We start from the raw sequence: 18,302 nt of genomic DNA on the forward strand, positions 1-18,302 counted from the left end.
TCCGGGTCCACTTTAAGTGTTTCTCCACCACAGAAACCTCTCCGACAGCTAGGATGTGACAGGAAAGGACATCTGAGTTTGATCTCCTCCTCCAAACTGGAGCACTGCCTTTGTTGTTGTTACATGTCGTCAAGTCGCCTCCAATGTATGGCAGCCCTATGAATGAGAGACCTCCAGAATATTCTGTCCTCAACATCCCTGCTCATTGCCTAAGTCAAGGGAACGAGTAACACATGTCTGTGGATTTCACATGATTCCAAAGCTGCTTTTGCAGATCCCAGAACTCCTCTACAAGAACAGAGGAGTAAAATAATGGGGGAGAAGGAAAAAAAACCCATCAGTACTTCTAGACAGTGCAATTGTCTTTAACAACCCAACAACACAGTTTAAAAAAAAACCAGATATGGCCTCCACTAATTCCATGCTTTGCCAGTCATGGGAAATGGCAACTAGGCCCTCTGATGTTACCCACCATTGATCTAAAATACTGGGAGATTTCTCCTCAATCCTGTAGCACCAGAAGCATGCCTTAGCAACACACAACTGCTGTTGCTTTTCTTAAAATCTGAATAATGGAGTGGAAGTATACGCTTTTCAGTGTCCAGTCTTAAAATATTTCAGGCATAAAGATGTGGATTTGTCTTAACTGAGCATTTAAGCCACACCCTATGCTTTGTTAACCCTCTCCTCCCCACCCCAGCATTTTGAATTATGTATTTCCATTCTGCCAGCCAGTGTGCTGTAGCAGAGTTTCAGACGAGGACTCAGGAGACCTGGGTTCAAATGCCCACATTGCATGGGAACCTCACTGGGAAGTAGCAATGGTTAGGACCACTAGTTCAACATCTCATATACCTTGAAATGAGGGTTCACACAAGTCAGACATGACTTGACAGCACATACATTTCCATTCAAGTGCTTGCCCTTATTGGAAATGCTTTTGTGATGTCTATGTAGCATGTGAAATGAAATTTCATATTTAAAAGTTTGTTTACTAAGTGACATAAAAGTGTGAAACATTAAATCACCCAATCAATAGATTAACAGTTTTCTGGAAAAGCCATATCCATACTGCTTGCCAACTCAGGACAAAGACAATACCGAAGGGAGACTAGGTCAGAGAGAGACCACAGAAGAAAATTAGAGAGATCAGGGCAGAGCAGAAACCACATAAGAAAATCTGCACAGTGAAGAAAGTTAAAATGGAGCAAACAAAAAGAATTAAGTGAGGATAAGAAGGTACGGTAGAGTAATAAGGTGCATGGCAATCTACTACCTCCCAGACCATGGTATGCCAAGGCAATATCACCCCTCCTGAAAAAGAGCCCAGTTTGCTGGCATACATAACCTATGCATAAATACTGCTGTGCATACACAAACAGACCTGGTCTTTCATATCTGTCATGAAAGTGAGTCAATCTCTCTCCTAAAACAAACCTTATATATGGAACAAGGAATTCATAAGGATGAAAGCTGCACCCTGGCAGCTCCCCATGGGGGCGGGCGGATGGCCAGCTTAGTGGGAGTTAATTAGAATCTTGTCACTAAGTGAATGCGCCCTGCCTGGACTCTGACAGATGCTCCCCTCTGACACTGGGGGCCAGGAGACAATCCACATCAAGCTACTGCAAGATGACCCTTTTAACATAAAGAGTAAACTCAGTGCACAGTAAGTTGAAGCTCATTAAAACTGTCTACTCTGTGAGCATCCCATTAACCTCTCTGTTAAAAACACGCAATCCCTCTTCTTCTCTTGCAGGCCTAATTAATGCTCAGGATCAGAAACAATATAACACCCTAACCTTCCCAGATTTCCAATCAGTAAATGAAGTGGGGGTGGGGGGAGCCAGAAAGATACAGATGCATCACCTGCACCTCATACCATATTGGTGGCTGACCCTTTCAAATAGGTAGGCTTTCCCATGAGGCTTGTTCAAACTAACAGAGATTGCCTGTGCACAGCTGGGCAATGTCATCAGGCTGCCATTTGCACTACATGCTTAGGCTGGTTGGCTCTGTAGAAATTTTATATCCTACTACCATCCTTGATCTGCCTGCTGGGACACGTGGTGGGCAAAGTGCATGTGTCTGTTTGGCACACTGCCTGGGGAGCGGCACACATCTCCCTATAATACCTCCACTTGCTTCTAAATAGTCAGCTGATGACTATCTTTAATCTACAAAAAAGATTTGCACACATAGGTCTAATGCCTGGGCCCCCATTACTGTGCCTAGAGGAAGCACTGCACTTGCAGAAACCACTTGGTACCTAAATTGCTCCATACTCTCCCAACTTTTCTTCTAAACATTTAAAGACATTTGTACAGGGCATCCCTGCATTCTGGAAATCAACATGACAACCGCCAGCACCTCTTTTATTTTCCAAGAAAGTAAAAATAATAGGGGGATTAGACCACCACTTCATTAAAGTATACGCATATATCCATTAAAAAGAAACACTAAGTTGGGATAGGTGCGGGGCATCATAGGCCGGAATGCTGGGGAAACCATACAGCCGCATCTACCACAGCACCCATTATGACAATCAGCCCAAAACATGCCTTATTCCAAATGGGCCCTTCAGCTCAAAGAGAGTAGGGACCCCTGGATTAATGCATATGTACTAACTATAAGCACTATGCAATATGGTGTAGTACATTGTCCACAACCTTTTTAAAATCGTGGACCGACTGAGGAGGTGGGGCCCATGCGGGGGAGCACCCCCATGTGCGCAGGGCATGCATACAGGTGGGTGGGGCATGCTCACGCACATGTGTGGGACATGCTTGCGGGTGGCGGGGCACATACGCATGCATGGGCAGGGTGCACATGGGGATGGGTGGGGCACCGTGCACACGTGGGTGTGGCATCCATGAGTGTTGGTGGGCGGGCCGTGCGTGCAGGGGGGCATGCATGCAGGGGGGCAGGATATCTGTCTCCACGGCCCAGTCCTGCCAAGGCCACGGTCAGGCTGCGGACTGGGGGTTGGGGACCCCTGGTGTAGTGGATAGCTTAACAGACTGGGGCTCAGGAGACAAGGATCCAAATCTCCACTCAGCCATGGAAGATCACTGTGCAGGTGGCACTGGTAAAATCACTTCTTAAATATCTCACTTACCTTGAAAGCCCTACCAAGGCATCTGTAAGTTGTTTCCAATATGACAGCATGTATGTGCTTCGGACTACAGCAGCTAGGCAGGGAAACGATAGTATATAGACCAAAATGGAGAGGAAAAGCAGCAGACTAATTGAAACTGGGCACAGATCTGTTCAAGAAGGAATTAAACTACTAAAAATGGGACCAAATCCAACAAGAGTGGAAGAAAATGCTGCAGACAGCTACCAAGAAAAGGGGCGAGGGGAGGAAGGATGGAAGCTACAGAGAGGGATGGGGGGGAGAGAAGAAAGAAGGAAAGAAGGAAGTAGTGTCTCATATCTACTTTCCAGGCAAAAAAGAAAACAACTGCAGTCAGGCTATCCAAGACTGCCCATTTAGTTAGGAGTGAAGCCAGTGTAATACATTGTCCTACATTTCTGCCCCCCCCCCCCCCCCGTATTCAACCCCATAAGGACCACATCAGAAATGCTTCCTAACATCAAGAAGTTATATGGAAAGCTAGCATATCAAAGAGAAGACTTGCCTAGAAGCTTTTTTTTTTTACACAAGCTGACTCTTCCTGTTGATAAACATTCCAAACATTTTCCCTTTTGTATTCTGAAGTGGGAAACCCAAGAGGACAAAACATGCTCTGAATCAGCTCTAAGGTCAGGGATAGCCAAGCATTCAGGTATATTTTTTGACTGTCTTGGCTACTGATAGCTGATCATGCTTTAAAGATTTATTCCCACCCCCACTCCCTTTTTTTTTGAGGCCTAATCATATATATATATAAGGGTTATGGGTTTCACAGACCCCGCTGTGCACAATGCTTTAGGCTCAACTGCTGATTAATCCCATCAAGAACAGTGAGAAAGAGCAAGGCTGAACAGCTGCCAAATAAATACCTTTAAACATATATAAACACTGTGAAAGAATGGAGGGGACGGGGTCACTGTCTGTGGGAAGACAGCAGAATGCAGTCCTTCCCCTGGGGCTCAGCACAAAAAGATAATAGGAATTGCTAAAATCCTTCCCTCATCAAAGGACACCTGGGCTGTCACTGGGCTCAGGATCCTGTTTCTCTTTTCTCCTCATTCCCTCTATGGAGTCTCATCCTTAGATCTCCATCTCCTCAGCTAGTCTGCACACTGACCTGGCTACACACGGTGGACAGTCTAGGGACAACTCTCTTCTCCCCCAACCCCCCCCCGGAAGACTCACAGCAGTCATTACTTGTCCCTTATATTCTACAGCAAAACCAAGCTCATCCAGACTTGAGAGGCTTTCATGTGAAACTTCGCTTGATTTCACATGTGGCTGCAGCACCCATCATTTGCATCCCGTCAGTTTTTGGCCTCCACTTATCACACAACGGGAATATTGTTCCTGACATTTTCTGGACCCAAATAATATTGCATCATCTTCTTTTATTGCTAAGAACACTTGTTGAATTCACTTTTAAATATCTGATAATATCACACACTAAGAGTATTCTTTTTTATTAATGGTGACTAAACAGAAATAGGACTGAGAGAAGGAGGGAGAAATGGCTTTCTAGTTCAGAAGAGGAATCATTTTTTTAAAGTACACTGACCCACTTCATTAGCATTCATAAAGGTTTTATATGATACACAATTAGTGAAGGGGCAAGGGGGTTATTCCTTATGCCCACCGTGGGCTATTTGCCCTTGCCCCATGTCTCCTAGTGGGACTGACAAAAGCCTCAAGAGGGTGCAGGTAGGGAGATGGAGGCTCAAAGTGGGGGAGAGGAATTAAAGGATGATAAGGGGCACTCAGAAAAGGAGGCAGGGGGTTGGGCCCAGCTGGCTGGAGGAGGAGGAAGAGGACTCATCATCCTCGGAGAAACCCAACCAAACCCAACCCACAGGCACTAGAGATGGAAGCACCACAAGATGCACCAGAGACAGCAGGAGTAGAGGCTATGGAATCACTGACAGTGGTGAGCAACCCACACTACAAACCTTCTTTAAAGGGCATAGGTTGCCTTTGAGCTGTATTGAAGACCTGACACCACCAAGAGACTGTGGACAGTCCAAACCCATTGCCAGGAAATTTAATCTGGGCAGGAGGTTAGCAAAGCCAACTCAATCCCCCCCACAAGCAAACTGGAAATATGGGATGTGGCCAGCATCTCTCTCTTTCTTGTACCCCATTCCCCAGCCCGATAAAAATTGCATTCTAGTAACTGTGGGAGTTTAAACATTGTGGAAACTATGACTGAGGAGGGGTTCCCAGCCACCCTCACCTTGGGCAGGGAGGAACTACTCACAGATGAGTGAAAATGCCAAACTCAGTTTTATTCCAATCTCTTCTTCCTCCCACCTTTCAAATTCCCTCTGACTCTTTTTCACACCAAATATTATACATGCTTTTATGTGCATTTTTAAAAAGCTACACATTTTAAACATGTATATTTTAGTTCATATGTTTGTGCATACACATTTAAAGTTTTCTTTAAAAACATAGTGTGTTTGTGTGTTTCCTCAATAATGCATCTTATGCACATAATTACAGGTTTTCAATGTACATATTTTGTGCTCATTTTATTTTCTCAAACTTCATTGTGAACTTTGGAACTGTATGGATTTCTACTGCAAAGAACACTCTGATTCACACTTGGAGAAGTTCACAGAAATGGAAATTAAGCAAAATTCACACAGCTCCCAACCCATAACTAGATAGTGAAGTTTTAAAGAAAAACTTTTTTCACCCCAAAACAGGATCTGATGAGGGGGACAGAACCACATATGGCACAATCCTGCTATGGTAAAGGAAACATTTCTCATTAAATGGGAGTCAATCTGACAATCCCATTAAAGAGCTAGACTCTGGGTTCAGAGAGTAGACATTGGGGCAGCATTTAGTTTCAGAAGTACTGCACCCTGAGGAAGCAAGCAAACAGTTCATACCATAAACACAAACAGCAGCAGTGGCATGTTCTCTCCCCTTGAGGCTGCTTAGGTAAAATGAAGAAATAAAACCCCTGGAAAACAACATCAGTCAAGAAGACTGGAGAAAACAAATTCCCATTGTGCACTGGTATCTAGCAGGGCAAAATCAACTAATGACAGTCCAACAGTCATACAAGGTAATTAAAGATCGTGACAGATTATATTCTAGAAATGATTGTAGCAAGAAAGGACACTAGAAGCACTCTTAGACTGCTTCTAAGGCATCGCTAACAATGCAGAGAAACTAACATGATCAAGCTTTCAATTTGTGGGCTTCCCCCAAAATAAATAAATAAATAAATATCTGAACTTAACACACAGGGAAAAGCAGCAAAATTTCAGTGTTGCTTCCCATCAATGGTACAACCAAATCCATAGTTCAAAAGGAGTCTGCTAATTAAAAGCTGGTGAGGTTTAAATAATTCATCTTCTTAACTCATATTGATTTGGTAGTTTAGTGGTTAGGATCTTGAAACAATATTGAACAGCTTCCTTCAGGCTTGTGCTATGAGTGATTTTTATATGCAAGTCTCTTGGCCTAGCAAACTTAAACACATTGCATGAAGAGGAGACAAAGCAAAGAAGGACATATCTTGGTTGCTGGAGGGAAAGGAATAAAATGCATACTGAAGGGCTTATTTAAAGAAAAGTGAAAAATGACCAACAAATTATCAACCCACACTCCTCTCACATTTCATTCCTGGAACTGCCACTATATAGCAATCCTCATTAAAGCAGGTCTCTCTTGGATCCTCAGAAGCTGCTGAACCATAGTTCTCACAATCCCTGGTCTTTGGCCAGGCAAACTGGGGCTTCTGGAAGGTGATGTCCAACAACATCTGAGGAGCCTCTACCCAACAGGACATAACTAATGGCTGTTTCCCCAGCATATCTGACAAGTAGGAACAGAATTATACTGACCCACAGCTGGTAGGCTGACACAATAACCATTTAAAAACACATACACAAAAACTGTAAAGCTGTGTATACTCCCATAGTTGCATATAGTAAGACCAGGAATAAAGGAAAGCTCTCCAGTCTACATACCACCTTTGGCACAGCTATGGTCAAACACTCCCACCTGAGCAAAAACACAGATTAGAAAAGCAAAGGCTAATGAAAGATCATCTGGCATGACATCAGAAAGGATGTGTCATAGTGCTCTGCCAGTATTCATGTATGGGAGCACTTTTTCCAGCTAGAAGCCAAATGTCTTAAAACGTTTATTAAGAGCTGATGGGTCTTGATGATGGATTGAAACACAGTTTGGAGAATGCCAAGAAAGCCTGCTCCTTACTCCTCTAGCATTCAATGCCTAGTCTTGAGCACTGCTTGAAATTTCTATTCCTTCTGCATTCAAGAGACAGTGACACACCTAACCCTAACTCAGCATCTTTCCTTTTCACCAAAAAGCCAGACCAAAGATAGTCACAAGCTGATTCATAGTGATGTGAGTCATGTATCCTAGATTTCAAAAGCTGCAGAATAAGCTCCCACTATACCAGTCTTCTCCAAAAGAATGAATGTAAGACTTCAACTCTCATCATCCTAAAAATTAAATGAATGAATGAACTCCCATCACTCTATATACCACTGGTATGCTGGTTGAAACAAAAGTAGACAGTGTAGCACATCAAGAGTATTGTGCTATACACTAAAGATAGGCAACATGTGTTCTGCAGAAGGTTGGAAGGGCCATTTTTTTGCAGCTCCCAGATCCCAGAGTACCATGATATTATCCCCTTCCAAAAAAGAAAGAGACAGAGAGACACTGAGAGAGAGAGTGAGAGTAGCCCAAAAATCCTCTTATGTCCTTTAGGGTAGGGGTCCCCAACCCCTGGACCACAGACTCATACCAGTCTGTGGCCTTGGCAGGACCGGGCCATGGAGACAGATCTCCTGCCTTCCCGTACACACAGACGCCCCCCATGTATGCATGCTCCCACACACACAGAGAGATGCACACACGGTCCCCCCATGCATGCATGCACACACCCCAAATACGCAGATGGATGCACACACGGAGACAGGTGCATACCCTCCCTGCATGAATGGACGCACATACCCCACACACCCCCATGCATGCACAGATGTACTCTCACATGCACACACACATGCACAGACACCCTCCCCATGCATGCTAAACTGGTCCGCGGTGTCAAAAAGGTCGAGGACCACTGCTCTAGGGCATATCTGGAACAACGTGGCATGTTTGTGGGGCAACACCCCCCCCGAGAACTATATATACCCCTACTTTTAAAAAATAATTTTTGCCACTAGAAAGCACATGGAGACTTTTCAGTTTACATTCTTAAAAATTAAACTCTTTTTAGCTAACAAAAGGCAATTGTAACAAAATTTATATCATGTAACCATGCATTTTTAAAAAACAGAACTTTTTTTTTTTTAAAAAAAATATACAATTCAGTCTCATCCTTTCGAAGCACAGCCCTTGGTCTCCTGGCAAATCTGAAAAATGGCCCTTGGCCCCAATGAGACTGCCCACCATTGAATCATATCCTCAAAACACTTGGGGGGGGGAGGAGAAAATGGGGTGGGAAGGTGAGAGTAAAGAGACATGTTACTAACCTATCCCACTGTGAGGCCTTCCTATGTGCTGTAGATTCAGGCCTTTGTTCATGTCTAAGAGTCCATTCTTTGGCCAGCTCCCCATGGCAAAGCTGTACGCCTGGAAAAAGAGATTTTAAAAATCGTTAGACATTTGCACAGCAAAAGAGTGATTCCGTATCCCAAACGCCACCAATCTGTTGTCCAAAACTAGTCAAAACTCTACAAACTTGTCAAGTAGAGGTTGGACTGATTTCTCAGGAAGCCCTTATGCCCCAACACATTGTGCTCTTCTTTAGATATGTGCAAATCCAAATTCACCTCCACCACTCGCCAATGTTCTCCCTTCCCTGTGGCAACTTAATTTGGCTCGTGGCACAGGCTTTTGACTTGCTATGGACATTAACCCTTGTTTAAAGCAGATTCCAAAATCCAGTATCCCAGGTTCTCTATATTTCCCAGGTTTGGTTTGTGGTACACAAACACCATTCATTGTCAGCAATATTCAGGATAACACTGACCACACAATACCACATCCTAAGTGGAAGCAAGAGAAAAGTGAATCACTCAGTCAGACAGCAAACTGGATACAGTATATTAAAAAGCTATGGCTAAAGTGAAGAAATTACTCCCTTTACACCCACAGAATACATTAAAGATTCTAGAGTTCTCAAGACACCTTTTTGCATATCAGAATTTTCTCTATAGCATAAAGGGCAACATACATTTTGAAATCAAGCATTGGCTACTACCTTTCATATTTCCTGACTTAACCTCTTTTGTGCTAGAGACAGAAATATTTTCCTTATTAATTTATCAGTATATGAAGAGTAACATTTGGATTTAATTTCTATTATAAAATGAAGAGAAAGAGGAGAATAAGGAGAAAGCCACATTTCTCTGTTTTACTGAAATGGGAACTAGCCTTTGGCTTTTGAAGGCACCAGGGACGTGGTGGCTCTATGGGTTAAACCGCAAAGCCTCTGGGCTGCAAGGTCGAAAGATCAGCAGTTTGAATCCACGCAATGGAGTGAGCTCCCGTCACTTGTCCCAGCTCCTACCAACCTAGCAGTTCGAAAGCATGTTAAAATGAGAGTAGATAGATACCACTACGGTGGCAAGGTAACAACGTTCCATGTCTAGTCATGCTGGTCATGTTAACCAGCGTTAAATAAAGTTAAATAAATAAAATAAAATGTGAGCACAGAAACTGTCTATAGAAAAACGTTGGCTCCATGGCTTGGAAATGGGGATGAGCACCGCCCCCTAAAGTCGGACACGACTGGACTAAATGTCAAGGGGAACCTTTACCTTTACCTTTGAAGGCACCATGACAGAAAGGGCCACCCTTGCTGCCAAAGGCACCCCCTTAAAGCAAAAGAAAAACTTAAGTGAAATAGGTTATGCCACTACAAAAGGAACTTATTCCAGAAAATATATGATTTCTGATACTTTGCTTCAATTTTTTTTTCTCACTGTTCACACTGGCCAAACAATTTTGATTATTTATGATAGAGACAACTAGGACCCAGAGAATAATATAAAATGTACTTTATGTAGCTCCAACAGTTATCTTCCGGCCAATACCACTATGGGAGGCTCCAGCATATACTTTAAGCTTTTCAGAAGAAAAAGAGTACAGAAACAAAAGAACAATGCGGACAGCAGAATACATCATTTGGTGGCAATTAGTTTTTTTGTGCTCTGGTCAGAGCTTAACATCTATTAACAGCAACAAAGCCATTAGCCAAGCAATGCTGCCCTTTCTATTTGCTTGACTCCCTCAAATGTACATGTAATTTGCTAGAGGCAGTGGAGGGAGGGAGTAATTCAACATTTTTTAACATCTGTACTATTCTTACTTGTGCCTGAAATCCATCAAGAACGTAATCACAGCTATGGAATCCAGTTGTGTCCTCAACTAAAATTAGTTCACAGAGGGGATAGTGGAGAAGATGCAAGTGTGGGGCAGCAGAAACGGAGGGAGAAAAGCTTCAGGGCCCCAAAACACTGTAATAATTATGACCTGACAGCAGCACATCTTCTGTATCACAAGGTATTACAACAGCTGTGCCATTGTGTGATATTAATGGTGCAAGGCTTAGCAATACGTCAGATCTAGGCTGCCATGTGAGCCGCTGTTCCCAGATGAGATCATGTCAATCCAGAGGAGAAATGGAGAATATATCACTTCCATATCCCTTACATGTCAGCTAACACAGAAACAGGAAGAATGGGAATAAGGAGAGTTGGCAGTTATCCTTTCCTCAGGGCCTCAAAGTAACTAGTTAGGACACTTACATGTAACTAGTTGTTTCAGGTATAACGAGTAACATTCTTAAATTATTTTCAAAAGTTTCTTTTCACTGACATTCTGATTTTTTTTTTCAGAGGCATTTTGATAGGAGTCTTTGGGATTTCATACCATTCTATTATCAGTCACAAATAACAAGTGAAGAATTCTTTGGTTTTGTCTTTTTGCAAATATTTGCATGGTGCAACATCAGAATTGGTCACTAGAGGGAACTAGAAAGAAGATCCTTGAATTTTTCAAGCCTCCTGCTAATGACACTGCAACGTGTTAATACGGTGTGAGGTGCTAAACTACATGTGCAATAAGAGAGACAACAAAGATAAAGAAACATGTTTCTTTTTTAAAAAGCATTCCAAGCTCTGCCTTTCTCTACCTAATTAACCATAACTTAGAGAAGTTAACAGTCTAAGGTGATAAATGAAAGCTGTTATAGTGGAAGGGGACATTAAACCACACTTGGCCATAAAGATTACGCCTAGTAAATCTGTGAAGACAATAATTATGCTTCCAAAGAATATAGAACTATGTTATATAAACACATCCTTCCACAGCAGGCCATGAACATGAAGACCATATTTATGCTTCCAAAAATATACAGATAACCTATATGAAGCCACCCTTCCATGTTATTTCAAGATCAGCTTATACGCTAAAGCTACCCAACCAACCAGGGAAACTATGAACAGGTTGTGTGCCTCTTTTTCTTCTGAAATCCTCACAATTAAGTACGTGAAAAAGCCTATGGAAGAGAAAACAGCCATTTATTCTGGATGCAGGATAACTCAACCATTCCCTCAGTCTTCCATAACATTCTAACGGAGATATGACTGTATCCTGAGTAAACTACCACTAAAATAACTCTGGTATTTGTTGAAGAACACATCTCTTCTTATTTTCTGCCAATGCATGTAAATTATTCACTGAAGAATTTTAAACTAATACAAAAAGTTCTAAAGTTGTCCTTTTAATTTCTAGTTCAAAGAACCTCCACAATATCTGCACTTATAATAATACCACTATAATTGTATTAGAGAATCTTCTGGCACAATGGTTAAACTGCAGTGTTGCAGACAAAACTCTGTTCACGACTTGAGTTCAATCCTGACATGCTCAGGTAGTCAGCTCAAGGCTGACTCAGTCTTCCATTCTTCTGAGGTTAGTAAATTGAGTATTCACCTTGCAGTGCAGGGGGAGGGATTTGTAGTCTGCATAATTAAATTGCAAGCCAATGAGAGAGTGCTTTAAGTACTATGTGGCAGTATATAAGCACCACACTTTATATTTTGCTTTGCTCAAACCTCACCTGGAATAAAGTAAAGGTAAAGGTTCCCCTTGACAATTTTTGTCCAGTCGTGTCCGACTTTAGGGGGCGGCGCTCATCCCGCTCTTCAAGCCATAGAGCCAGCGTTTGTCCGAAGACAATCTTTCCGTGGTCACATGGCCAGTGTGATTTAGACACAGAACCTGGAATACTATAACAAATTTGGGGCACCATGGTTGAAGAGGAATATTGATAAACAACAACATGCCCAAAGAAGGGGAAAAAGATGGTAAAGAGTTGAGAAAAAGTTCGTAAATGAAACCATATGCGAAATGAGTGAAGGAGATGGGTATGGGTAAAGGTGATATGCCAGCTGCATTATTGAAGCACTACCACATGGAGGAAAAGTAAGGTTGTTTTCTGCTACAACCTTACGTAGGACCTGAAAAAATGGATTCAAGTCACAAAAAATAAAATAAAAATAAATTAAGCATTGGAAAGAACGTCCCTTTAGCCAGAGCTGCCTGGCATAGAAAAAAATACCTCAGACAGTGGACATTGTTCCTTCATTGGAGGTTTTTGAACAGAGGTCGCATGGCCACCTATCAGCAATTCCTTAGCTGTAGATTCTCCATACTATAAGGGGTTGGATGACCCTTGAGGTGTCTTCGAATGATACAATTCTATGATTTTATGATATAATTGACTCTGGAGTTATTATAAACAAATTCTTCCGTCTCAAGAGATACAGCCATGCTGGTTAAGATTATGCCATGTGACATTTTGTTCATACAGCAGTCTATTCACCAAATATCAATGGGAAGACCACAAGCAGCATATAGGTACAACAGTAACCTCTTGCTTATGTTCCTCAGCAACTGAGATACAGGGTTTCTGGTACTGGAAGAACCACATTTGAGTGGTAGCTACTGATACGTAGCTTAATCTGCCACATCCCCTTCTAAAAGCTGTCCAAGTTGGGGGCCATCACTGCAACTCATGGTAGCAAATTCCACAATATAATTATTTGTTAGCTGGCTGGATACCTCAATAATGTAGGCATCTGGCTATGGAGCCAGGGGCTGGGAGTTCAGTTCCCCACTGCACATCTCAGAAGATCCAGCGTGTGTAGCCTTGGGTAGACTACACAGTCTCACAGTGCACCCAGAAAAAGGGAATTGCAAACTCCTGTGTACTCTTTACCAAGAAAATCCTGGAAAGGGTCACCAGCAGTCAGAATCAACACGCAATTATTATTAATTATGTATTATTTGAAGAAACACTTCTGCTTTTCTAGGCCGACTCTTCTACTATTCGTAAGCACAAAGAGATTTGTGAAAGCATATTTTATGAGGTAACCACATCAAGGAAAGCAAATACCACCTGCAGTCTGGCTAGATAGCAAACTGTCCCTATTTGAAAGCTAGTGTATTTAAGGCCCTCCCTACCAATCACTACCACTGTCAAGATGTCCCTGGAGTTTCATCATGGGTTTTGGGTAGTTAATTTATTGCCATGTATGTAGCCATTTATGCTGCTTTGTTACTCATGCCTTAGCAAAACACAGGGGCTCCACAGGTAATTAATAGACAACATTGTTAATCCTATTGGGAGATGATTAGCAATTAAAACTCCTAATTAAGTCTATGCATAATTCACTGAAATTACATCCCTGTGTACACAATGGAGGGGTTTACTTCGTCTTTGACAAATATGCACTGATATCTTTATTACTCTTTCAAATCACTGTAGCCTAGGATCCTGGTGTATTGCCCACAAGGGAGATCAAACTTCTGGTTTTCTTCCGCTTGTGTTGACTGTACTTCATCCCCACCCCCAACTCTTGCATGGGGGCAGCAGTTCCACCACAATGCCATGGGTAAAAGCAGCACACCTTTTTGAAACAGGCACAGCGGTGCCCCCTCCTGGCTTGAACTTACGTACAGAAGGTCCTGTGAAATAAGTTTACAGCAAACACCGTAACAGAAAATTCTTAGGAAAATCCACCTATGAGTAAGGCAGGTTACCTTTTGGAGAAAATTTCCCCAGCTCATCCAGGCCAAAGGAATCAGACAGCACTTGCTAGATATTGCACGGACATGACCAACAATTAGAAACCTGGAGGCACTTTGCACTTAATCTTTTACTTAGATATAATGCATATGCATGAAACAGCACCAAGACAGAAAGTGTGAGGAATGCAAAGTTTCTTCCCTGGCTGTCCTTTTCATTGTGTGTTCTTTACAAATGATCACACATATATGCTGTCATGTTTTTTTCCTACATGACAGCAATACCTATTTTCAGAAAGTGTCATGTGTCTCTCATTCTATTATATGGATGTATATATGGATTTTACCAGATTAAAAACCCCTTATAAGAAATAAGTGATATCATTTCCTGAAACTCTGCCCTCTTGTGGTGTCCAAGTGATATATTACCCATGAACGCCCACTCATCTGAAACTGAAGTCTGGTCTACCCATGACACAGGATAAAGCAGGAAGAAGGAAACAGAAGGGACTACTGATAGCAAAGCATTCAAAAAGATGATAGGTTTTTTTTTGGGGGGGGGGGAAATGAAGCCAGAAACAAGCACATAAAGAAACAAACTCTAGCTTTTTTATTAGGGAACTAGTTGTTTGAGGGAGATTTAGGTATGGCATTTCCAACCTGCAGTCCGAACTAGCACTCTCCACTCTACCACCTCAAGATTCTATCATATCTTTCTACAGCTTGTGAGGATTAGGGCTGCATACACATTTATATGTCTCTCTCTCTCTCTCTCTCTCTCTCTCTCTCTCTCTCTCTCTCTCTCTCACACACACACACACACACACACACACACACACACACACACACACACACACAGAGAGAGAGAGAGAGAGAGAGAGAGAGAGAGAGAGAGAGAGAGAGAGAGAGAGAGAGAGAGAGCACTCCTAGAAGTCCTATAAAGAAGCCCAATAAATATCCCTTGCATCTGAATGAACAGAATTGGTAGCTATGACAGATTCTGCCTGACACTAAAAGGAGTCAAACTCTTAGAAACAAGAGGCTCCAGGTGGGGATTTTCCCTAGGATTTTTATTTAAGGTTTCTTTACTCCTTTATCATGATTCAACTGAGGTGCCCCATGCTACGCCTCATTTTATGTTATGGGATCATTATCTGGTTTTGCAGCCTGAAAATGTGCTGCCACTTGATTATTAAATCACATGGTCTCTTGACATGGCATCTTCTCAGCCAAGTATCCTTCATAACTCATAGCAGAATACTTAACCATATTCTGAAGAAAGTTGAGCAAGTAGGTACATGGTACAATGAAATGTCATTCCAATTTAGTGTATGACACACAAATTTGTGAAGTGTTCCATATTTGTATATGTTTATAATTTTGATTTTTATAATTATTACATGTATTGTTTTAATTGCTGTTTGATGTTATACTTGTTCAACGTGTAAAACACCCAGAGTAGCCTTGGCAGCCAGATGGGTGGTATAAAAGTTAAATGAATAAGTTAAGTAAGTAACTATCCCTGCTAGAGGATGGAGAGGATGGCTGATTCTTTAACAGATGCATTAATGCAACCACTTAAGAATCTTCTCAAGGACTCAATGTAACTCCAGGCCACAAACATATATTTTGAGGTGTAAATTCTCAAGAGTCATGATCTCCAAACACCTCTGCAGGATACAAACTCTCTGGACCCATTCCACTTGGGTTCCCACATAGTCATGGGACTGAATCGGTCTTGTAATCCTAATGAATGAGTTTAGCTGGCAGAGCAATAGGAGAACTATCTAGTTCATTTTGCTTGGATTCTTAGCAATACTTGGCACCATTAACCATAGTATCCTCCTAGATTGATTTCATAAGATGAGTATCGGAGACATCATTCTTCAGAAGTTATGGCCCTATATAAAGTATCTATTTGAGGAAGTATCACTGATGGAGCGCTCTTTGGCCACCAGACATTTATGCTGTGTTTTTGTCTCCAGCACTATCTACTACTTTTATGAAGCCACTGGTGGTGGTCATTAGGGAATGTGGAAAGAAATACCTTCACAATGTTAATGATAATAGATCTATTTCTTTGAAACACCAGAATTGAGGAAGATTATGCAAGCCTTGGCTTTCATCTGAAGAGTGTGGTGAACTAGGAAAGAGCCAATAAACAGGTATCTCTGAGGAAATAGACTGTAATCCACAAAAACTCACACTTTTGGTTTTATTTTTGTTATACATGATGCAACAGACTAACTAACATTGCTACTTTGTTCAAAACTAGAATAAACTGTGAATGAATCTAAGCAAGACTGAGACACTGAGTGTGAGTGGTTCCTATACAGTGGTGCCTCCGCTTACGACCATAATCCATTCCAGAAGATGGACGTAAATTGAAATAGTCATAAATTGAAGCACCATTTCTCATCAGAATGCATTCAAATGCAAATCTGTTCCGGCTGAAGAGAAAAATACCCCCCCCCCAAATCACTGCAGGACTCACTGGAAATGCGATTAATCCCTTCCAGGCAAAGGGGGGGGGGGAGAGAAAAGCAATCAAGCGCGCAAGACCCATTGGAAATGCACAGAAAATGAACATAGCAAATCGGAAATGCACAGAGAACAAAGGGGGCAAGTTGGAAATGCAAAGAAAACAAAGGAAAAGGCAAGGGAAGCATGCAGGATCCATCAGAAATGGGGGGGGACCCAAAAGCAACCAAACCCCCCAAGACCCATCGGAAATGGAGGGGGGGAAGCCAAAAAAGAAACAAACCTCCCAAGACCCATCAGAAGTGGGGGAAACCCCAAAAAGCAACCAAATCCCCAAGACCCATCAGAAAAAGGGAGGAAAACCAAAAAACAAATGCCCCAAGACCCATCGGAAATAGGGGAACCCCCCCCAAAAGCAACCAAACCCAAGACCCATCGGAAATGGGGGGAACAAAAAACAAACAACCCCCAAAACCAATCAGAAATGGGGGGGAAACCAAAAAACAAACAAACCCCCAAGACCCATCACAGCACAGAAACATAAATGTCCCCAGCTCAAACCCATGCTGCAAAAACATCCGGAACAATTTTTTAAAAGCAGAAAACAGACCTTACCTTACAAGGCAGCCTGAAGCCTCCCTGCAAACATACACACACACACTCAGAAGCAGGAGGCAGTCCTAAGGCTTCTCCAAGGACGCACACTCTCTAACTGCCATCTACAGTTAACAATTTGAATTTCCCGCCTTTTTCTGTTCATAATTGGAAGTTGCAAGTAGAAGCAAATTTTGCAGCCGGAGCTGGTCGTAACTCAAAATGGTCGTAAGTTAGGGACGTTTGTAAGTCGAGGCACCATTGTATTTGAGAACTGATCAGTCACCTTCTGTGGATGAGATGGTTGTCACCCGAAAGGAGCAGGCACATGGGAGGGGGATGCTATCTCGCATTATATTTAGGAACAAATGTATTTTTTGTGCATATGAATGCCATTTATCAGTCTTGAATGATACAGATGACTCTCAGGAATTCCCACTCCCTCCTCCAGCACAAATAGAAAGATGCCAAACCTGGAGGGAGGAGGTGTTAGTGTCTACAGAAAACTAACATACAGTATTAGCTTTCTAAGAAAAGTAATTTTGTCCTTGCCATGTTGTTGTCATGTCCTCCCTGGAGGCACCGTCATCAGAGGATGGTCTGGAGCCAGCTATTAAAAAGACAAAGTGGAAGGATTTCAAGGGACCCTTGGTTTCAGGAACCATTGCAAGTGAAACTGTTCCCTCCATGTCTAGACAGCCCTTCTCTCTACTGGAAGGGGATGTCAAGGGCCCACATAAGCCTTGGGAGCATGGGTACCTAAAGAACCAGGGTTAGTTCGATGGTAGAAATAAAAGTACCCACCTGAGGCATAAGAAGCCTTATGCCTCAGGTGGGTTATTCCTCACAAGTAGAGCAGTTTCACTTATAATATTGATGGTCTGCCTGAAGCTACACTCTGGTGGTGGCCTGGAAGTTCAGGCTTACAAGTCTTCAGTTCTAACAAAGGAAAACTGGAATATCTTTGCAGTAACTGTTGAACGTCAGTCATACATATCCC

The 18,302-nt window shown here is 42.3% G+C and overlaps 1 protein-coding gene across 7 annotated transcripts in view; it reads right to left on the reverse strand.

Annotated features, from left to right (window-relative positions):
• Nucleotides 1–18,302, reverse strand: part of ERI3 (ERI1 exoribonuclease family member 3) — a 294,532-nt gene that overhangs the window by 91,152 nt on the left and 185,078 nt on the right. For all 7 annotated transcript variants that reach the window (XM_020783263.3, XM_020783265.3, XM_072997527.2 and 4 more), the window contains one exon: nt 8,662–8,761. In XM_020783263.3, the coding sequence (XP_020638922.3) occupies nt 8,662–8,761 (100 nt within the window). The remainder of the gene's footprint in view (nt 1–8,661; nt 8,762–18,302) is intronic.

Source organism: Pogona vitticeps, chromosome 4 (genome assembly GCF_051106095.1).
Source record: "Pogona vitticeps strain Pit_001003342236 chromosome 4, PviZW2.1, whole genome shotgun sequence".
NCBI lineage: Eukaryota > Metazoa > Chordata > Lepidosauria > Squamata > Agamidae > Pogona > Pogona vitticeps.